Raw genomic sequence first — 18,733 nt, forward strand, 5'->3', positions numbered from 1 at the left:
CGCAAGGATCCTGCCAACCGTTTCGGACAGGTCTACAATTAGTTTTACCCGAATCCTCGAATTCTCGAACCACACTCGAGCGTGCAACGCGGGCACACGCAACCGCATACGCTTATGCATGCCGTGCGGTAAACTCCGCGTGCACACAAAAGCGCGTGTTTCGCACACACAGGCCAGTATTAAACACACACACACACACACACACACACACACACACACACACACACACACACACACGTGCGCGCGCGCATACATACGTACATTACGTACACACTTGGCCGATACAACACGGGTAAGGTAGCTTGTCAGACAGGTATTATATGTAATGCCGCGGTTGTGGTTGTCGTCGGGTTAAACTACATCGTGACTCTCCCCGGCTTGCCTCTTCCCTCTTCTACTCTTTGTCCTTTCCCGTCTCTTTCCCTCCCGCTTTTTCCCTTTCTATCTTTTCTCCCCGTCCTTTTCTCGTATGTTCTTCGTGTTTTTCCCCCTCTTCTTTTCTCCGCAGCACCAAAGGTCCACTTTATGATCGTTCTCTCTCGAAGGCGGTCGAATCGAGTAGCTGTTTTTCACCGCTGGATCCCCTCGCGAAGTAAGGATAAATGAACGGCCATTAATGTGAAAGGAGCCAAACGCTTCCACGTCAAAATTGAGAAATGGAGTTTCAAAGTTTTCTAAAGGGAAAAATGTGCTTCCTCCGCCGTGACGGTAATTCGTGGGATTCTAATGTAAAGTTTAATCTACTTAATAAACGACTACCTTTTGAAATGTAAGTGCCTTGAGCTCGGAGTAGATAAAACTGGCGTTTGGTACTTTTCACATAAAAACTGCGTCAAAAGCGTGCATTTACGCGTATGCTTTTAACAGCTGTTTTTTTTTGTACCTTTAAATTTGCACAAGAGGAAACAAACAGATGTTGAACATGGATACACGTACAGATAACATATTACATATCCGGTAAAATTACTTTTAATTAGAAATTAATTTTAAGCGGTGAGATTATATCGAATGATACACGAGAGGAAACGTTTGTAGAGCATGCAACGCATTAAATAACATTAACATAAGTTATTTTTTTCTGGAGCGATATTCCATTCGAATTGACGTATGGATTAGATCTCGGGAGCATCTGTGAGACTGCCGTTCTCTTTCCCTGCTTTGTTCGCCATCAAAAGAACAAACGACGCGGGCGAAGCTAGACACGAAAGGGAGTTCCTAAATGGCCGTCCATAATGGCAGATTAGGAAGTCCATAAATTCGTCGAATTCCCAATTGAATGGCCGACCAATCTGTCCGAGCCTGCCATCCATCCAAGTTTTATTACTTTCGTCGTTCGCTGCTGATATCCTGCTGCTACATCCTCTCTCCTTTCACCTCCCATCCTCCTCCCTCCGCTTTCCTCCTCACGCATCCCTATAACTCTTCCATCGCCCTTCATCCCTTTTTCTCTCTCTCTCTCTCTCTCTCTCCTTCTCTCGTTTCGCTCGGCTCGCCCCGTCTTCTACCTCTTTTCATCTCCTTGTTATTCCTCTTCTCTTTACTCTTCGGCCGGTTCCATCTTCGACTCCCGGCGAGACACGAGAAAAAGATACTAGAGGGAGAGAGAGAGAGAGAGAGAGAGAGAGAGAGAGAGAGAGAGAGAGAGAGAGAGAGAGAGAGAGAGAGAGAGAGAGGGAGAAAAAGAGAGAAGAGCTTCCACCAGCGTGTTATTATCGGCGAAAGAAATAAAACAGCGACGGAATCTCGAGCACGTCTGTTCTGGTTTCGCGGCTGCTGCCTCTTCGCGCCGCTTTACTTTATAGCAAATTTATCCGTTCTGCCTTCCACTTCCGTTCCTCCGAGACTTCTCGCCTCCGTCGCGATCGTGATTACGTTTAGAAATGTAATAGTCGCGTAACGAGGAAATCTTAATAACGTACGAACGGTTCCCGGAAATCTTGGGAACCCTGAAACACATTTACACACTTTACAGTTTTACTTTATAGAAGCGTGCAATTTTACAATTAATCTTAAGCGAGAAACATAGGATTTTATCGTCAATCTTCTCTCTTGAAGCTTAATTTGCCAGAAACTCTTTACCGTCAGTCTTTAATCTTTAAAGAGGAATAAGTATTCACTGACATTTTCGAGGAAGAACCGAACTACAAATTGATCAAAGCGTCTGGCATTCGGCGATCTCGCCGACAGTCATGCATTTCCACGATATATGTCAAGCGCAAATTGAATTTGTCGATTCGTGTCCTTCCTTTTTAAGACCCATATCTCGTGATTGCCATTATCACGCTTAACGAGACACGTCGTCGATCCGTTCATAATAGGCACGTTAAGATCTCCCCTGAGAAATTTTCCCGGGAAGCGAGCGATTAAGAAGGCGGGCGATTTCTTTCTCGCGTGTACGCGAGCCACGCGCTCGGTAATTACGTAAGGCATTCGACACGCGTGGATAAGCAAACGAAGTCAAACGAGTTATATTTGCACGCCGCGCGCGCACGGCGACGATGACGACGACGACTCGCGGCGTGCCGCGCGTCGCCCGCCCTCCGTCGATCGGCCCCGATTTACATCTCCCACTTTATAAACGCGGCACATTAATAATTCCGCGAAGCTAACAGGTTAATCTCCGGCAATAAATGTCATACTCGCGAATGTGTAATTATGCGTGCGTGCGCGTGTAACTAATGACCGCCGATCGGCCGACAGAAGTACTAAACCGCCGATAACGTGTATCGCGCAATAATACGCATTTTCGTTGCGTGTTGGCGTCCGCAATGTGGTCACCTTCAGTCACCAAGAAAGTAAACTTTTTTATCCAAATTTTATTTTAATTTAATATTTTTATTTTAATACTAATCTTTCGTTCCAAACTTGTTTATTCTTTCAAGCGTCTCGGTAAACAAATTAAAAAGAAAGAATAAAAATTAAAGTTGCTTTATTGATTAAGCCATTTAGTACGAAAATACAATTTTCATAATTTTGGAATTATTCTGCTTTCGTATTTTGATTCTGACGTTAATTGTAGTAGTTAAAACTGAAAACCAAAGAATTTATTTTGTCGAAGGATTTATATCCCTGTTTAAGAATCTGATCCGTGTGATATCTCATGAGCACGTTCCGGATATCTTGTACTCTTGTACAGAAAAGCATTACGCGAGATTGTGAGAAGGCTGCACGAACGAGCCACTAATACAATTACAGGTACCACCGTGAGCGAGGTGTATATCGTAAAGGCGTCTATCTCCCATCGGACCTGGTTTTGTCGATGTCAGGGTAGTTTAGTTGGATCACAGAGACGTTGATGAAAGGATGCTTGTCGGAGACGCGACAGGGCGGGCACGGAGGAGGAGACGGGAAAGGAAGGATGAGAGAAGAGAGAGAAGCGAGAAGGGGAGAAAGAGAGAAGTCTCTCTCTCCCGTGGAAGGAAGCTAGAGTTATACAGCTTGTTATCGATCTTCGGAACATCTCTCGCTTCACCTCGGCGGAATCTGCTCTTGCTCCTTCTTAGGTCTCCTCCTCCTCTTACAATCTGCCCTTTCTATCTCGCCTACTGGATGTCGCTTCTTGCCGATACTGCAGGCTCTTTAACGAATTCGGAATGTCTGCTCGTTTGTAAAAATTGGATGATAGATATTATCATAAATATAGATTTTTGAACTCTTGAACTTTTTAGTTCTCGCGTAAATAAGAATTTCTATTTACAAAATTAAAATATAATTTATGGAAGTCCTTTAACATATTAATTAAATTTGCATTCAATAAAAGATCGGTGCTATATTGCTACAAAATAAAATCAATATCTATGTGTTCCGTATATATTACTTCGTACATATTTATCGGATTATGTGACACAATAATATCGACATTTGTTGCAAATTTCACGAAGTATCTTATACAATAAGTTAAATGTCGGGAAGAAAAGACGCGACTTCTAGGACGCGTATCTTTTTCCACTTCTTCCATCTGGAGATCTTGAATACATCTCGTTTCTGAAAGACCTCCGCAGTCGCTACTGCGAGCAGCTCTCTGAAGCCGAAAGAAAATCCACTTATTTCCAGACTGATCTCGGTCGATGTTGTCTCCGGGCGCCACAGGCGACCGCCATTCGGCGAGGACAAATAACGCTGCCCCGTGATTTCACGTTTCGCCTGGCAGCTGCATCGCTTCGTTCCGCTTCGTTCTGCTTTGCGGACTTTATCGAGCGCGCGATATCATCGGTATATCATCCGACCATGTTGCAACTATTAAAATCCCCCCCTCCTCCACATAACATATAGTCGGATATTTTCAATATTATTTTTAAAATTTAATATTTAAAATAAAATTTATAGATGGTTCCTGTATTATTTGAAAATGTCCAGTATTAAATTTAAATTTTGTTTTATTTTGTTTTACGAGTTGAAATGCTCATCTGGCACACTACGATAAAAAATTATCGTGTTTTTAATTCGGCGATCGCACGGCGAGCAAATGCTATAAATAATATGTCAAATACTCGCTGGTACTTGTTTTATCTTTGCGTTTGTCGACGCGATTTTTCTCCACTAAAATCCGTCAAAATCGGATTAGACGTGAAATGCGCACGCTCTCTCGAAATTTAATGCTTCTCTCGGCACATCGATAAACGAGGCACGCTCGAGTCTCGGAAGAGACTTCCGCTGTGACGAGTTTTCGGTGCGAGGAGAAATCCCGCTCGTGTACCCGAAAGCAATCTCTCGTTTTAGAGCAACGACCGCGATTGTCGTCGCTCAGAGGGCGGCTAACACCAGACGTGATTTCACGTGACAGCTGTTATAACGACGTGGAGCCAAGAGAGCTCTTCCCCGGCTTCGAGATATCGCCGCAGCGGCGATATCGCTTGAGAAGAGATTAACTCGTCGTTTTACTGCGCGACAGCGCGGCTTTTCTTCCTCGTCCTTCGTGCGGTTCCCCGGGTTTCCTTCGACCGCGACCGCAAATCTCCCGCTTCGGAAAAGAGCCCTTTTATCGTCCGCCGGCTTTCAGGAAGAGGAAACCAGGGTCGGTGACGGCGACGCCCGCGTCTCTTCGCGGCAAGCGAGCGACGGACAAATAATGCTTGGATGTGACTTCGTGAGCAGCTGCCGCGACCGCAATCTCTTCGCGAAACGCGCGATTATTCGTTTACCGTATCGCGGTAGATTCTATTAACTCCATGAGAAGCCAATCGCGAGGCCGAATGTGAAACTTGAAGATGAATTCATTCAACAGCTATTATCATGTAAGAGAGCATCCGGAGGAGACATCGTAAGAGATGACACGAAAGATACAGTTGATTCTTTCATTCTTCATGTAACAATTGCTCTTACTAATTCTTTTTCGACGGCACAGTTTCAATAGTAACAGTTTTACTACGAGTTTGTTCGAGGTAAAATGTGTATCCGAACGTGAAACCGAATGCCTCTTCAAATTATTAGAAGGTAATTTGGTCATTCCGCGCATTCGACCGGCGTTAAAGTTCAGAAAGGGTGAAAGAAGAAAAATAGAAGAAATTCTAGCGCTAGTTCGGAGGGACGGGGGAAAACGAGGCTCGTCAGGTTGCCACGAAACGGATGGAATGAAAAGGCACATGACGGGGTGAGACGCGCGGATTTATCATCATCCCCCGGTGCTCGCCTATACGTTTATCTTTCGCGGCAAATGGGAATGACGTCGATGCGCGAGGGGACGACTCAATCAACCAAAATGCCCCCGAGGTTTCTGCCGCGCGGCCGAGAAGGAAGGGAGAAGAGAAACAGAGCGAAACGAGGGGGCACGCCGCGAGGTGGAGAAAGAAACAACGAGACATCTCGTCTCTCGCCCTCGAGACGGGAGAGAAAAAGAGCGAGACGTGTGTCTGACAGATGGAGGAGAAACACGGTGTCATGTGGCTTTTAGGAACTTCGGTCGCCTTGGAACTTCCGCTGTTTTTATTGTTCCCTTTGTGCGCGCGCCTCTATTTTTTTCCCCCAGGTCGCCGCGCCGCTCGCGCCTTTATTTTCGGTTCTCGATTCACGATCCGAGTCCGCGAAGGGAACCTCGCAGATGCAAACGACGAGGCTCGTTTCGAGGCGATCTTCCACGGACGTTTTCATCCCGGACGGAGGTATCTATTTTTAAACGATACCCCATCGGGAGAGAATTGCCTCCCGAAGAAAGAGTTAATCCGAGCGATGAAAATAAAGAATCTTTTCTCGTCGTATGAACTCAGCCTCATCTCCGGCCGGAGTATTACGCATTTAAATTATCTTTTCTCGGTCAATTTTAACGGTCTCGTCGTTTCAGAAGAGCCAATTCTCTTAGATCTCTTTCTTTTTTAAAGCCTTACAATTAATACTTTCACGAAATGAAGAGCCGTACGTTCCAAGAACAACGTTTATGTGAAACTATCCCTTTCACTCGCTCGCAGATCACGTCGCTCGTTCCCCCGAAGCTTTGACATTTGAATCTGGTGCGGCGCCCCGTGGTGCCAATTCGATTTACGCCGATTCGACTCTCCCTATTACGCGAACGCGAAAGTAATTTAGCCGCGAACTTTGTGTGGAACACGGGAGTTCCGCGGTCGGGAACACCTGATGCAGAATCATCGTCGAGATCACCTGCGAACGCGCCGCGTTTTCTTGCACGTGGCGAGATATTTTCAATTAGCGGCGCTGATCGCGCAAGAACGAAGAGGAAAGAAGGGAGACAGATGCGAGTTAGCTCGTCACAGGTTGCCACGAAACTTATTACGCGATGAAACTGCTCGAGGGGCCCCCGGGGGTTAAAACCGCCGTATTTTAGGACCGGTTTTTCCCTCGCTTGTAGCTTTACGCGTTGTTCCGTCAGCGATGCGATATACAGCTGTATTTCTTCGTTGAACACGCGAGATTCTCGTCGCCTTCTTTCCTCTTCACCTATTTCTTTCGCTCGACACCGAATCACTTTGAGCGTTGCGCTAAGTTGCGGCATGCATAAGTTTTTTTTATCAGAAATTGCTGATAAATGAGAGGAATGCACGACTGTTTAGATTTATTATTTCTACAGTAGTATATATAAAATAATGTCACACAACAAATATAATAAATTAACAAAGTCTTAACATCAATTTATATTATTTGGAATCTATTTCATGGAGATTCGAAAAAAAGTACATAATTCTTTAAAATTTAACAAATTATACGCAAAATTGCCGTAAAGAACCATATCGAGTCCAATAGCTAAGTGAAAACATAGATATTTCACTTATTTATATAGCAGAGATCCCACAGCAGATTTGGAAATTATAAACGAGCTTGTTGATTTGTTTCAAAGTTATCAGTATAAAAGGCAATTACGAGGCTCGAAAAATCGCTTCTACCGATCATAACAATGACGATGTCCTTTCTATTGCAGGTGTACTAGTGGTGAACGTTACGTGGCGGGGTAAAACGTACGTCGGGACCCTGTTGGACTGCACGCGTCACGATTGGGCGCCGCCACGTTTCTGCGATTCGCCGACCAGCGACCTGGATGCCCGCACGCCTAAGGGTCGCGGTAAACGCGGCCGTGCCGCGGCCAACTCCACGCCCGGCAACGACCTGAGCAACTTCACGGAGACGAGGAGTTCCGTGCACAGCAAGCTGCGCAACGGCGGCAAGGGTCGTCGGGGTGCGCAGGGTTCACCAGCGGCCAGCCCGAGTCCGGCGGCATTTGTACCGCCGCGGCCGGATCCGGCGGCGAAGCGGAAGTCTCGCGGGCCCGAGGAGGAGCAGGACAAGAACAAGCGACGGGCACCGCCGCCGACGCCGCCCAGCGGCTCGCCACCCGCTAGTCCAGTGTTGCTCGAGTGTCCCGAGCCGAACTGCAGTAAAAAGTACAAACACATCAACGGACTCAAGTATCATCAGAGTCACGCACACGGTTCCGCCGACGACGACGATACGAAGGAGGGCATTACAAGTATGTCGGAGAACGACGAGAGCAATATCGAGGCACCGAGTCCTGCTACACCAGTAAAGTCGCCTGCGGACAAGCCCGAGGGAACGCCGGTGAGAGCGGTGAGTCCGCCGGCGGCGGGACTACCACCGGAAACGCCGCCGCCGCCCCCGCGGGTCCCATCGCCCAGCATAGAACCACCCACGCCTGTGCTCGCGGACAAAAGTATTGTCAAGCCAGGCGTACTCAGGTTCGGCCAGGACGATCTGCCAGCACCCATTTCTACGGCGCCATCGAGGCAACAGCAGCAATCTGTGCAACAGCAACAACAGCAGCAGCAGCAACAACAACAACAACAACAACAACAACAACAACAACAACAACAACAAAATCAATCGTCGTTAGGCTCGTCGAACCCGCCCCAGAGTCCCAGTCCGCATCCAAGTCAGTCCCCCAGGCCCGTGCCTTCGCCGCATCCAAGCACGAACATCCCCCAACCCCTCAATATACCGCAACCACCACAGCCGTCTCAGATACAACAGTCGCATCAATCGCAGAATGCTCTTCTGCAACAAGCGCACCAGTCGTTGCAGCAAGTCGGCCAACCGCTGCAACAACAGCTACAGCCTGGCGTTGGCAGCCAACAACAGCAGCAGCAACTGCAGTCATCGGTTCAACAACAACTGCCGCCGGCGCATCAGTTGCAAACGGTGCAGCATCCCCTGTCGGCTCAACTGGGCCAGCCCGCGCAGGCTCACGTGGTGCAGCCGTCTGGATTGCAGCAACAGCAACAGGCCAGTCTACAAAGCATAGCCAGTCAGCACGCAGGTTTACAGAATCTTGCGAGCCAGGTGTCGCAACAAGCAGCGGGTTTACAGGCGGGACCGCCACCGTCAGGTCATCCGGGTCAGGGTGTACAATCGCACTTGCAACAGTACCCGACTGCGGTATCGTTACATGCCGCCGCGGCAAAAATGCCGCAGTTCAAAGTAAAACCTACGGCTGCGCTAATGCCGGAACAAGACAAGAGCAAGACAAGCGCGGACGCGCGCGTTTCCAAGCCGCAGGGCTACAAGAAGAAGTCGCGAAAATCGCCTGGCGGCAGCCCGCACCCATCGCCCCTCGAGGCGCCGATCGTCGATTCGGCGCGTGACGACGTACAAAGCCCGGCCTACTCGGACATATCGGACGACGCGGCGCCGGTGCTCGAGGCCGAACCGGTGGACAAGTCCAAGCAGAGTCAGGAAAAGGACAACAAGGCCACGGCGCCAGCGCATCTGCCCGCGCACTTCAGTATGTACCCGTACTATGGTCAGTCACCTTATCTGGTGTCCAACGTTTCGGACAGCAAGCCGGTGGTAGACCAGAAGCCGAGCGATCTTACGCCCAAGCAGGAGATGAAACCGCTTAACATACCGCAGATGCCTTCGATGGCGAGCTTACAGAGCGTCGTGTCGGAAAAAGAGAAGAAGGAGCTAAGTCAACCGGTACCGCAGCCGCAGCAGCAGCCGCACTACTATGGCGGTTACGGTGGTTATATGCCGCCAGGCTATGCCTACCAGCCACCGCAGCCAGTCTCGCAACAGCAACAGCAACAACAGAGTCAGCAGTCGCAGGACCAGGAGCCGCATGAGCAAAAGGTCAAGATTAAGCAAGAGCCACAGCCACAGCCGAGTCTGAAAGACAAGCAACACGAGAACCATCAGATACTGAAGGAGAGCATCGAGATGAAGAGTCAGATGAGTCCGTACCACGTTTACCACAGCTCGCAGAGTCAACGAGCGGCACCGCCGCCACCTCCTCCGGGACCTGTTCAAGACGACAGAAGGTATTACCTGTATCCGAGTGAACAAAGGAGAAAAGAGGAAGCAAATAAACAGAGCCAACAAGCAAAGGCACCACCGCCCAGTCCGAAACATCAGCCGAAGCAGGAAAAACCACAGGATCTCGGAAAGAGCGAAGACTCAAAGAGCAAGCAGGAGGGCGTAAAGCCGACGATGGAGACTCAGGGACCGCCGCCGCCGCCTACCTCGCAGTACGCTTACATTCATCCCAGTTACATGCAGCCACAACACTACGGTGCGCTGCCATTCGATCCGGGTCACCCGGTCTACCGCGGCCTCAGCCCCATGCTGGTACCCGGTCCGTATTCGAGTAATCCCTATCTCCACCAGCTACCTAGGTATCACGCGCCGGAGGACCTCAGTCGGCCACCCGGCGGCAAAGCGCTGGACTTGCTCCAACATCACGCCAATCAGTATTACTCGGCGCACAAGATACACGAGCTCCAGGAGCGCGCGCTCAAGTCACCGACGCCCAAGACATCCGCGGCGTCCGCTAGCCCGTCTTCGGCGGGCCCGACCCCTGCCCGGCCCCCTAGCGGCCCGCCTACGTCGGTTGCGGGCCCGGGCCCACCGCCCGGCCAGGGTCAGCAGCCGTCCGGCAAGCAGCAGGGTCAACCGGGTAGCCAGCAGCAGCAGCAAGGCGTAGTGGATGCCAGCGGCGGCAACCTCGGCAAGGACAACAGATCGCCGCCTCCACAGCGACACGTGCACACGCATCATCACACTCACGTGGGCCTAGGGTATCCCCTGTTGACGGGGCAGTATCCCGCCCCCTACGGAGGTAAGCCTCTCGTCAGACCCTGACAGTAAGGCGACCCGCGGGACCCAGTGAAGCGAGAACCAGAGAGAACGAGAGAGAAGCATGAGCGTAATGTCGTGAGAACGAACGCATACGTGCATTAGGACCGTTTTCGTTGCGTGTCGTGGGCGTGCCGCGTTCTCTGGTGAACTCTAAGGACGGATGACGACGATGCGAGTCGAAAGCGTGATGAGAGGTGTCGAGCGTTCGAGCGTTTGCGATAGACCGCGTTTTGCGAACGACGAAGCTGGACTTTCAGGATCATGCGCTTAGACTCGAAGGTGCGGTGCGTTTGCGATAATGCGGTAGATCGCTGAGACATGAACTCGGTAATTCGTAGGCTTTTTATTAAATCTTGAATTCTTCGAAATGACACCGTGAACGAAATTAACAGCCGGCCTCTAAAAACATTTTAAGTGTACGATGCGATACGAATTGTAAGTGCGTTTTAAATATATGCGTTTGCACGCTGACATATGTTTTCGGCGCGAGGTCGAATTGGACAGTACAAAAACGACTTCGACGACGAGTAAGAAACGGCGAACAGCCAATTTTAGTTTCGAGATGAATCCGGACGAATGTCCGACAAAAACGGGTAAAACTCGGCCAGGTATTATTTAGAGCCTGAGTGTCTAAACCGTACACCATATTGGTGCATAAAAAATTGAGAAGAAAGAAAAAGGAAAGAAAATTACTTGTGGATCTTGATGTGCAACAAGGAACTCGCGTGGCAGGAGCCCTCTCCGTTCGAGAGTCGATCCACGCGCAGAGTCTCCGCCGAGGTACTATTTTATTACCAGACCAATAAGAGACGCGCTTCTTCTTTTGTACAAAGGCAAAAATATTAAAATGTGTGAATATCGATTGAACCTCTTCTATATGGGTCCCGCGTTGAAGACCCGAACGACAATTGTAATTAATTTATCTTCGATTGTACATTCTGCGGGCGCGGTTCGCTCGCGCTATAGCGTTGCATTTTTTTGAACATATATATATATATATATATATATATCGGTCGCGGAGTTCGTGCACGTTCTCTCTCCAGTACGGATTTAAAATATCAATTTACTTTGAAAATTCATTCTTCAGCTTTAGTATTAAACACTTTAAATTGAGAGCTTATGATGTAAAGCTTGATTTAAACGTAAGAGAAGATTTGATTTTCTGTTTGAATGGCATCTGTCATTTCATTCATTAAAATTTTTCAGCCTTTTAAAATGACTTGCAATCCAGAAAAATACTTTCGAGATATTCTGTTCAGCGTCGCCAGTGTCCGTAGTTGAGAGAAAGCGTACGACATCCGAAACATTCTGTATATCTATACATATACGTATGTAACGAGTCTCGTAGCGACGAATTGAATATTTTGGAAATATTGAAGTATAACTGCGGCCGTGTGTAGATTAGCCATGTAAGCTGTGTACCGCAAGTAGGGCGCAAGTAAGGATTAGACGTATAGTTCAGACTGTGATAATTATTTATCGTGCTTCTTTCCGGAACGGAAGAAAAGTTAACAGGATTTTATGGGCGAGATCACCCGGCTGCGGGTGATAGGCACTCGCATATAATAGTAACGATGACGCTAACGACCTCATCGAGCTTGATATGGATATCGATGCCAGCGCTAATGTTGATATTGATGGTATGCGCGAGGAATACAGTCACTAACGGAACGTATAAATTAAAAGGTCTAGATGCCAAAAAGAATGTTATAGCTTAAAGAAGGTGTTATTTTTAACGAAAGAAATCCATGCTTCTTATCGTTAAAAATTGTTAAATATTCAACGATAATGATAACTTTATTTGCAAACCTGAAAAAGAATTTAGTAATTTTATGTCCTAAAGTCGCGAATATTGATACGTATAATTTTATTGATACTCGGCATAGAAAAAAAAAGATTATTTTCAAGTTTACCCCGTAAATCTTAAAATTTTGGCATTTAGACTCTTTTTAATTTGCAACGTCCTATCTTCTCATGAGCGCGATACGTATTCGCGTTCGCATCCATGTATGTATCCTTCGTTAGACCTCGGTAGTCTTCCACGAAAGCTTTTTTTGCAGTAAAATAGTCGTCAGGACCTTATAGTTTTGATTTTTGCGTTTAGTCGCGAGTGGAGTACGGTTTTTGTTACGAGAACGTCGTTTGCGATTTGTAAAAATATCCTCTTCTTTTATTATCTATTGAAAGCAGATTTCCCAGATTCCAATGTATCTTTGATATTGATAACTTTCAATGTTAACGAACTATGTGCTTTTGGAGAGTGATATTTCCCCTTATTTTTCTTCTCGCCTATCTTTTTCTTTTCTTTTATATCTCGAGGATCAAAGTACAAAGACATATTTATTGAAAATAACAGAAATACGATACAATGTTCTCAATATCTTGGAATCAAAACGCGTAATCCGGTTTTTCGAAAGAAATAGAAACAAGATATAAATTTAGATTTTTTTTTTAGTTTTTTTTTTAATTTAGATTATCTAGAATTCTCCGTTTGGATAAAATTTAATTTTAATCTTTTTACTACGTTCAGTTTTACATTGCCTGATTTTATTTCATTGTTATTGTTACTATTACGACGTCTCACGTTGACGACGTTTTCGTACGCAAAAAGCGGTCGCCAATCAGCGAACTTAATCGACCAAGTGGTACGCTTATGGAGCCAACACTGCCAGGACTTTCGCGTGAACGAGAGAAGTCCGCAATCACGCGACTAGAGAATGCATTGTAGGCGCGAGATCATTGAGACAAAAGCAAGAGCGAGAGAGATAGAAAAAAAAAACGATCGCTTAGGTACACGCCACTTCGTATGCTTTCCCACCACTTCTCACACACACATATCCGTCGTCATTTTCCCTCGAGTAGTGATGGAAGTAGCTCTGTATTTATACATCTCGAAATATACGGGTTTTTCCTCGAGGTCGGGAGGACACGATGCGTTTCCTGGAGGATTGCACTCGTTAACGATCGTCTCGAAAATCCAGGCTCGAAAAGAACTACTTGTCAGTGTGCGATTTTCATAGCCATTATAGATACACTTTCTGCTGCGTCTTACCGTAACTCATCAGATAAGAAACTTAAGAATCAATTATCAAGATTTTTAGGGGCATTAATAGCGACATCGAGCAATTTACATATAACAGTTAAAGATTGAATCGTGTAATATTATAATTGAGTAATACAGTGAAAATGTTTTAGTTAGTACAAAGAGAAAGTTCCATTTTCATCTGGAAATGATACTTTCTCTTTAATCACACATCATACTTTTTTATCTTTTATTCTATTATTATTTTAATGTCTTGAGTTCGTACGTCTCAAGTTGTTTCATATTATGATATCACAAACGATCGGTAATCAATGCTTCTCAATTATTCTTGGACTTACCATGCCCACTGAATAGCCGTTTAATCGCTGACGCTTCCTCGTTTTCTCACATAGAAGTAGTATCAGGTGTTTCATTCTTCGACCAAATCTTCAACCTCTTCGCGATTCGCAGTAAATGCAACACGATCTCGTATTGCGTAATACAAATCAATCGCACTGAGGAAAGCTATTTTCTCAGCTGATGGAGAATCTTGGTTTCTTCCCTCTTGGTCTCAGAATACGCTTCGAGTTAGATCTCGTTTTCGGGTGCCGCGGGTCGCCATCATCCGAACAGCAAAGCAACAGCAACAGCTGGAAAGCAAACACGCGCGTTTAGTAGGTGCTCCAGAGTAATCGTGACGAAACATTAATGGCCTGCTGTCTCTCTGTGTGTGTTGCAGCGGCAGTGCTGGCGAGTCAGCAGGCCGCCGCGGTAGCCGCCTCGGTGATCTCGCCATTCCCGCCCAAGTGACCCGCGGCCCCCGCCCCCGTCCTGCCCGGCGGAACCGCCGGGGGCAGCTCCGCCACACAGGCCCACCACACGCATCCGGCGGCGGCGAGCGGCACGCCCGGTGCGGGACACCCGCACGGCACCGCCGCCGGCGGCGGCAGGCAGCCGTAGGAGGCATGGACACGAGCGAACGAGCGGTGTAGCCGACACTGAGCAGGGGTGCCGCGTGTATTTTTCATGCTACGTTGTACGGCTGGATTAGGACCAAGGTGTAACCAGTAAAGAGAGGCTGACGACGGCCGGATTAGGACCAAGATGTAGCCGGTAAAGAGGCCGAGGTGTTCTTTACCTGCTCTGTGCCGCCCGTTCTCTCGATGTCAGTCGAAGTTGGGAATCTGGGAGAGCTAGTTGAAACGTTAGGACCACGATGCGACCAAGATGACGGGTGACGGTGTTCTTTTCAACAACGGCCCCAACTACTTGGGATTGAAGACTAGATGGGACCGAAGACTGGCTGAAATATTAGAACCAAGGGGGTGGTGGCCAAGTAAAAGAATGGTAGTGTTCCATGTGGTGTGTTATTCACTTGCTCGATAACGCTAACCGGAACTTTAGAGCGATGAGATGCGGGGTGCTCTATGTGGTTTATTCGTGCCCTTGCGAACTGGATTGAACTAGGAATTCTAGATACACGAGTAGTAAATCATGAATACTGACGCTATTATAGGTCTGAATGAAATCAAGGAGACTGGTGGATCACGGAAGATCCACGACTTTCCAAATCAGACGCAAACGTGGAAAGTACTATATACCGAAAGTGTTATAACGAATAAAACGCGGTGATTGTCCATTTTTAGCGTGACAAGCGTTGTAACTCGCGGTTTCGTCAAATCCGGGGGGAGAGGGAGGCAGTCCCTTATCAATCCCACGCGCACATAACAATTTCCCATGCTCGGCGACAATAGTAACGCATGGCTTTTGAATTTAAATCGCACACGTGCGAGGATCTAGGAAACGCTTATTGATCAACCGCCACGAGTGATTTTCCATTAGTAAACATGGCCTCGCGATACAGTACGGCGAGTTCTGGCGAAATTGGAGGCCTCGATAAACTCGGAAAGCTGATGAATTATAAAGTCCATTAGATATACCGAACATTGTATTTCAGATAATAGGGAGAACGAAAGGGCAAATCTCGCGTTAAGGGCGCACGCTAGCAAGCGCTAGTTCTTAGTCATGTAATATTACATTTAAAAGTATCAGGCCACTCATAGAAAAGACTTAAATAATATCTTTTTGAAATCTTATTAAAATATTTCAAAATGGATTAACCGACATCCTTTACTTACAACCTTAAATTTTCTAATAAACCTCATAAAATCGAGACATGGGGGTGAGAGATCGAACCCGGTATCCATTAATTGTAAATCAACACCCCTAGAAAGTACTATATGAATTTAGAGGGTGAGGAAAGTAAGAGACTGAACTCGATTCGACGCACAAATACGTTGTCCATTCTCGGACAGAGCTGTTGATGATTAATCTGTTGAACTGATCGCGGTAGGCTCGACGAGACGATCGTGAGCGAGCAATCCTCCGGCTGTATCGAATTATCGGACCGATGCTCGCGCGACAAGAGGACGATTTTCCTCCTTACGCATCCCCCGAGTATCGTGAGGCACCTCCCACGTATGTCCATTGCGGATCCACGATCTTCGTGCAGACGAAACCAGCTTGCTGGATATCCTTCTTCGTGTACATAGTGTATATCTAAGGAACACGCGCCGCATAATGTACAGACGCCTTCGGCTAGTGTAAGAATAAGCGACTGGGAGCTCGATCTTAGCTCGTAGATAACCCTCTGACAGATTTTGAGGGGTACGAGTTACCTCGTGAGACGTCCTCGAGCGGGATCGAGTGAGAGATTGCCTCGTTTCGGTGTGGACTGGGCTCGCTCAGTGCCATCCCAAAGTCTCGTTGATTCCTCGCTGACGTCTGCTGACCCTGGTAACGCTCGGTTTCTCTTTTCTTTCTAGCGTTCAGATCTAAAAAGATCTTGCCCAGGTAGGACCGTAGCTCGGAATGAGACGGAGAATTGCAGAGAAGGGAAGTATTGACTGAGAGGTAGCGACATTCGGTAGTCGGGATTCGAAGTTAGGACAGGCCAAGAGAGGTCCAGTCCATCCTACCGAGACGAGGCGTGGGAGATGCGCGACGACTTGGTCGCGAGGAAACAGGCGTCTCGTTAGACTGAAGCACGCGAGGACGGACGGCACCGTCGGCGTTCTCGCGTCCGCGGGGCCGCGCTGGCAAAAAATTACGGGGAGCGTGGATTTAATGCGTGCCGGGTGCGAGCGCGGCTCCGCCCCCGACTCTCAGACTCGAGCGTGTGTGTCGAGGTGGAATTTTTATCGAGCATAGAGAAGCTTAAGAGCGAGCGAGCGAACGCATGTTAGACGTGTGCGTGTGCATATATATGTAAGAGAGAGAAAGAGAGAGAAAGAGGTAAAAAAAATATGTAACGATTATATATAGGGTACACGAGAGAGATGTAAGAGAGCGAATCACGTGCGTCGACTGCCTTGTACAAGCATAATGAATGCATGCGTGTGTGGATGCGTGTGCGTGCGTATAGATTCCGTATCGATGTATTTTATTGTAAAGAAATAAGACAAAGAATTTAGGTGCGCAGACTTCGATTTTTGTAGAGAAATTGTATAACTTGCTGATAACTTATCTCTTAGGGAAATGAAGAATTCATGATTGTGTGTTGACCGATCGCAAAATGCCGATAACGCGACCAGAGCGAACTCGTCCTTGAGGCATGAACGATTTATAAAGACGAGTCGTGAGAGGACGACAAAAGAAGAAAAGAAAAACGAGGCGACACGTAATGCGTTGATTCTAAATAATTAAGTGGCGTTAAGTGACTGTAAATTCGATGCTAGAACGCTATTTGTTTACTAAGGTAATGGTAGCCAGTGATGCGCGATAAAGCTAGGGGGAGAAAAAGGGGGAACGGAGGGTCGGAGGAGGAGTGCAGAGGGGCGAGATCCAGAGAGTGGGTAAATAGGAGGAGCGAGGCGTATAATTACGTATGCATATGCAACTATATATATATATGTATCTATAAACTACATAATGTTTGTTCAGTAACTACTATCGTCATCCATTTTATATATATTATGCGATTATTGATTATTAATTATATTATTTTATTACTATCGTCAGTGTGACGTAAGGTAGAGAGAGAGAGACAGAGAGAGAGAGAGAGAGAGAGAGAGATAAATGGGGGGAAAAAAAGAAGAGGTAACGGCGGTGCGAGAAATTTTATCGGGCAGCGTTTCGCAAATGCCAAATCAAAAGATACGGCCGAAGATGCGTTTCATATAGCGGGGGAGAAAAAAAAGAACATATTTAATAAAACGAAGGAATGGAGGAGGGACGGGGCAAAACGCAATGCATCCATTTTTGCCGAACGTAAGCGAAACCGCGATAGAGAAGCGCGCGCGCGCACTTATGAGAGGGTGTACGTATACATGCTTTGTGTGTGTGTGTGTGTGTGTGTGTGTGTGTGTGTGTGTGTGTGTGTGTGTGTGTGTTCCATGTGTGGGTGCATGTGTGTATGTTGTGCGTACATGTGAATGAGTGAGAGAAATAAAAAGTGATCCGCCTCAGTTTTAGTGGGGCGCCCAGCGGACGAAGGGGTGGGCTTTAAAAAGAAATAAATGCTGGTGCTGCTCTGTGATTTTTGTAAAAAAAAAAAACATAATAAAAAGAGAGAAGGGACCCGAAAGAAGGAGAGAGATAGCAAGAGAGTACACGAAACGATCGAGGGACCCGATATTCTGGGATCTCCATGAGCATAAAAAAAAACAAAAAAAGTTGCGAAAAAAGAATGGAAAGCAACACGCAGAGATAGCTTGAGTACCTGGACCCTGCCCTGGCCCGCGTCTGCCTCCGCAAGTGGAGGTGCAAAGGAAAGGAAAAAGAGAGAAAGATAGAGAGAGAGAGAGAGAGAGAGAGAGAGAGAGAGAGAGAGAGAGGAGAGTGTGTGTGTGTGGTGTGTGTGTGTGTGTGTGTGTGTGTGTGTGTGCGTGCGTGCGTGCGTGCGTGCGTGCGTGCGTGCGTGCGTGCGTGCGTGCGTGCGTGCGTGCGTGCGTGCGTGCGTGCGTGCGTGTGAGAGAGAAAGAGAGAAAGGTAAGAAATGAAGAAATGTGAGAGTGAACCAAGAGTGCGCCGCGTCGCTTTACTCAATTGTACAGGCTGTAAAATGTATTCGCTTTCAGTAAGCAAGGAAAAAAAAAGAATTTTAATATAGATCGTTAATCGCTAATTAGGGGATATACGTAGAGGGAGAAAGATATAAGGAGAGAAGGATGGTGAGAG

The 18,733-nt window shown here is 47.2% G+C and overlaps 1 protein-coding gene across 5 annotated transcripts in view; it reads left to right on the forward strand.

Moving 5' to 3' along the window:
- The window catches only part of LOC139767819 (uncharacterized), a 189,831-nt gene that overhangs the window by 169,901 nt on the left and 1,197 nt on the right, over positions 1 to 18,733 (forward strand). For 4 of the 5 annotated variants that reach the window (XM_071697470.1, XM_071697469.1, XM_071697472.1 and 1 more), the window contains 2 exons: positions 7,367 to 10,513; positions 14,295 to 18,379. In XM_071697470.1, the coding sequence (XP_071553571.1) occupies positions 7,367 to 10,513; positions 14,295 to 14,365 (3,218 nt within the window). In that variant the 3' untranslated portion in view covers positions 14,366 to 18,379. Of the gene's footprint in view, positions 1 to 7,366; positions 10,514 to 14,294; positions 18,380 to 18,733 lie in introns of those variants that run through there. The other variant, XM_071697473.1, reaches the window with a different exon arrangement.

The sequence above is a fragment of the Temnothorax nylanderi genome, unplaced genomic scaffold, assembly GCF_030848795.1.
Source record: "Temnothorax nylanderi isolate EJ_2023f unplaced genomic scaffold, tnyl_v1.0 TNYL_tig0012_pilon, whole genome shotgun sequence".
Classification (NCBI taxonomy): Eukaryota; Metazoa; Arthropoda; class Insecta; order Hymenoptera; family Formicidae; genus Temnothorax; species Temnothorax nylanderi.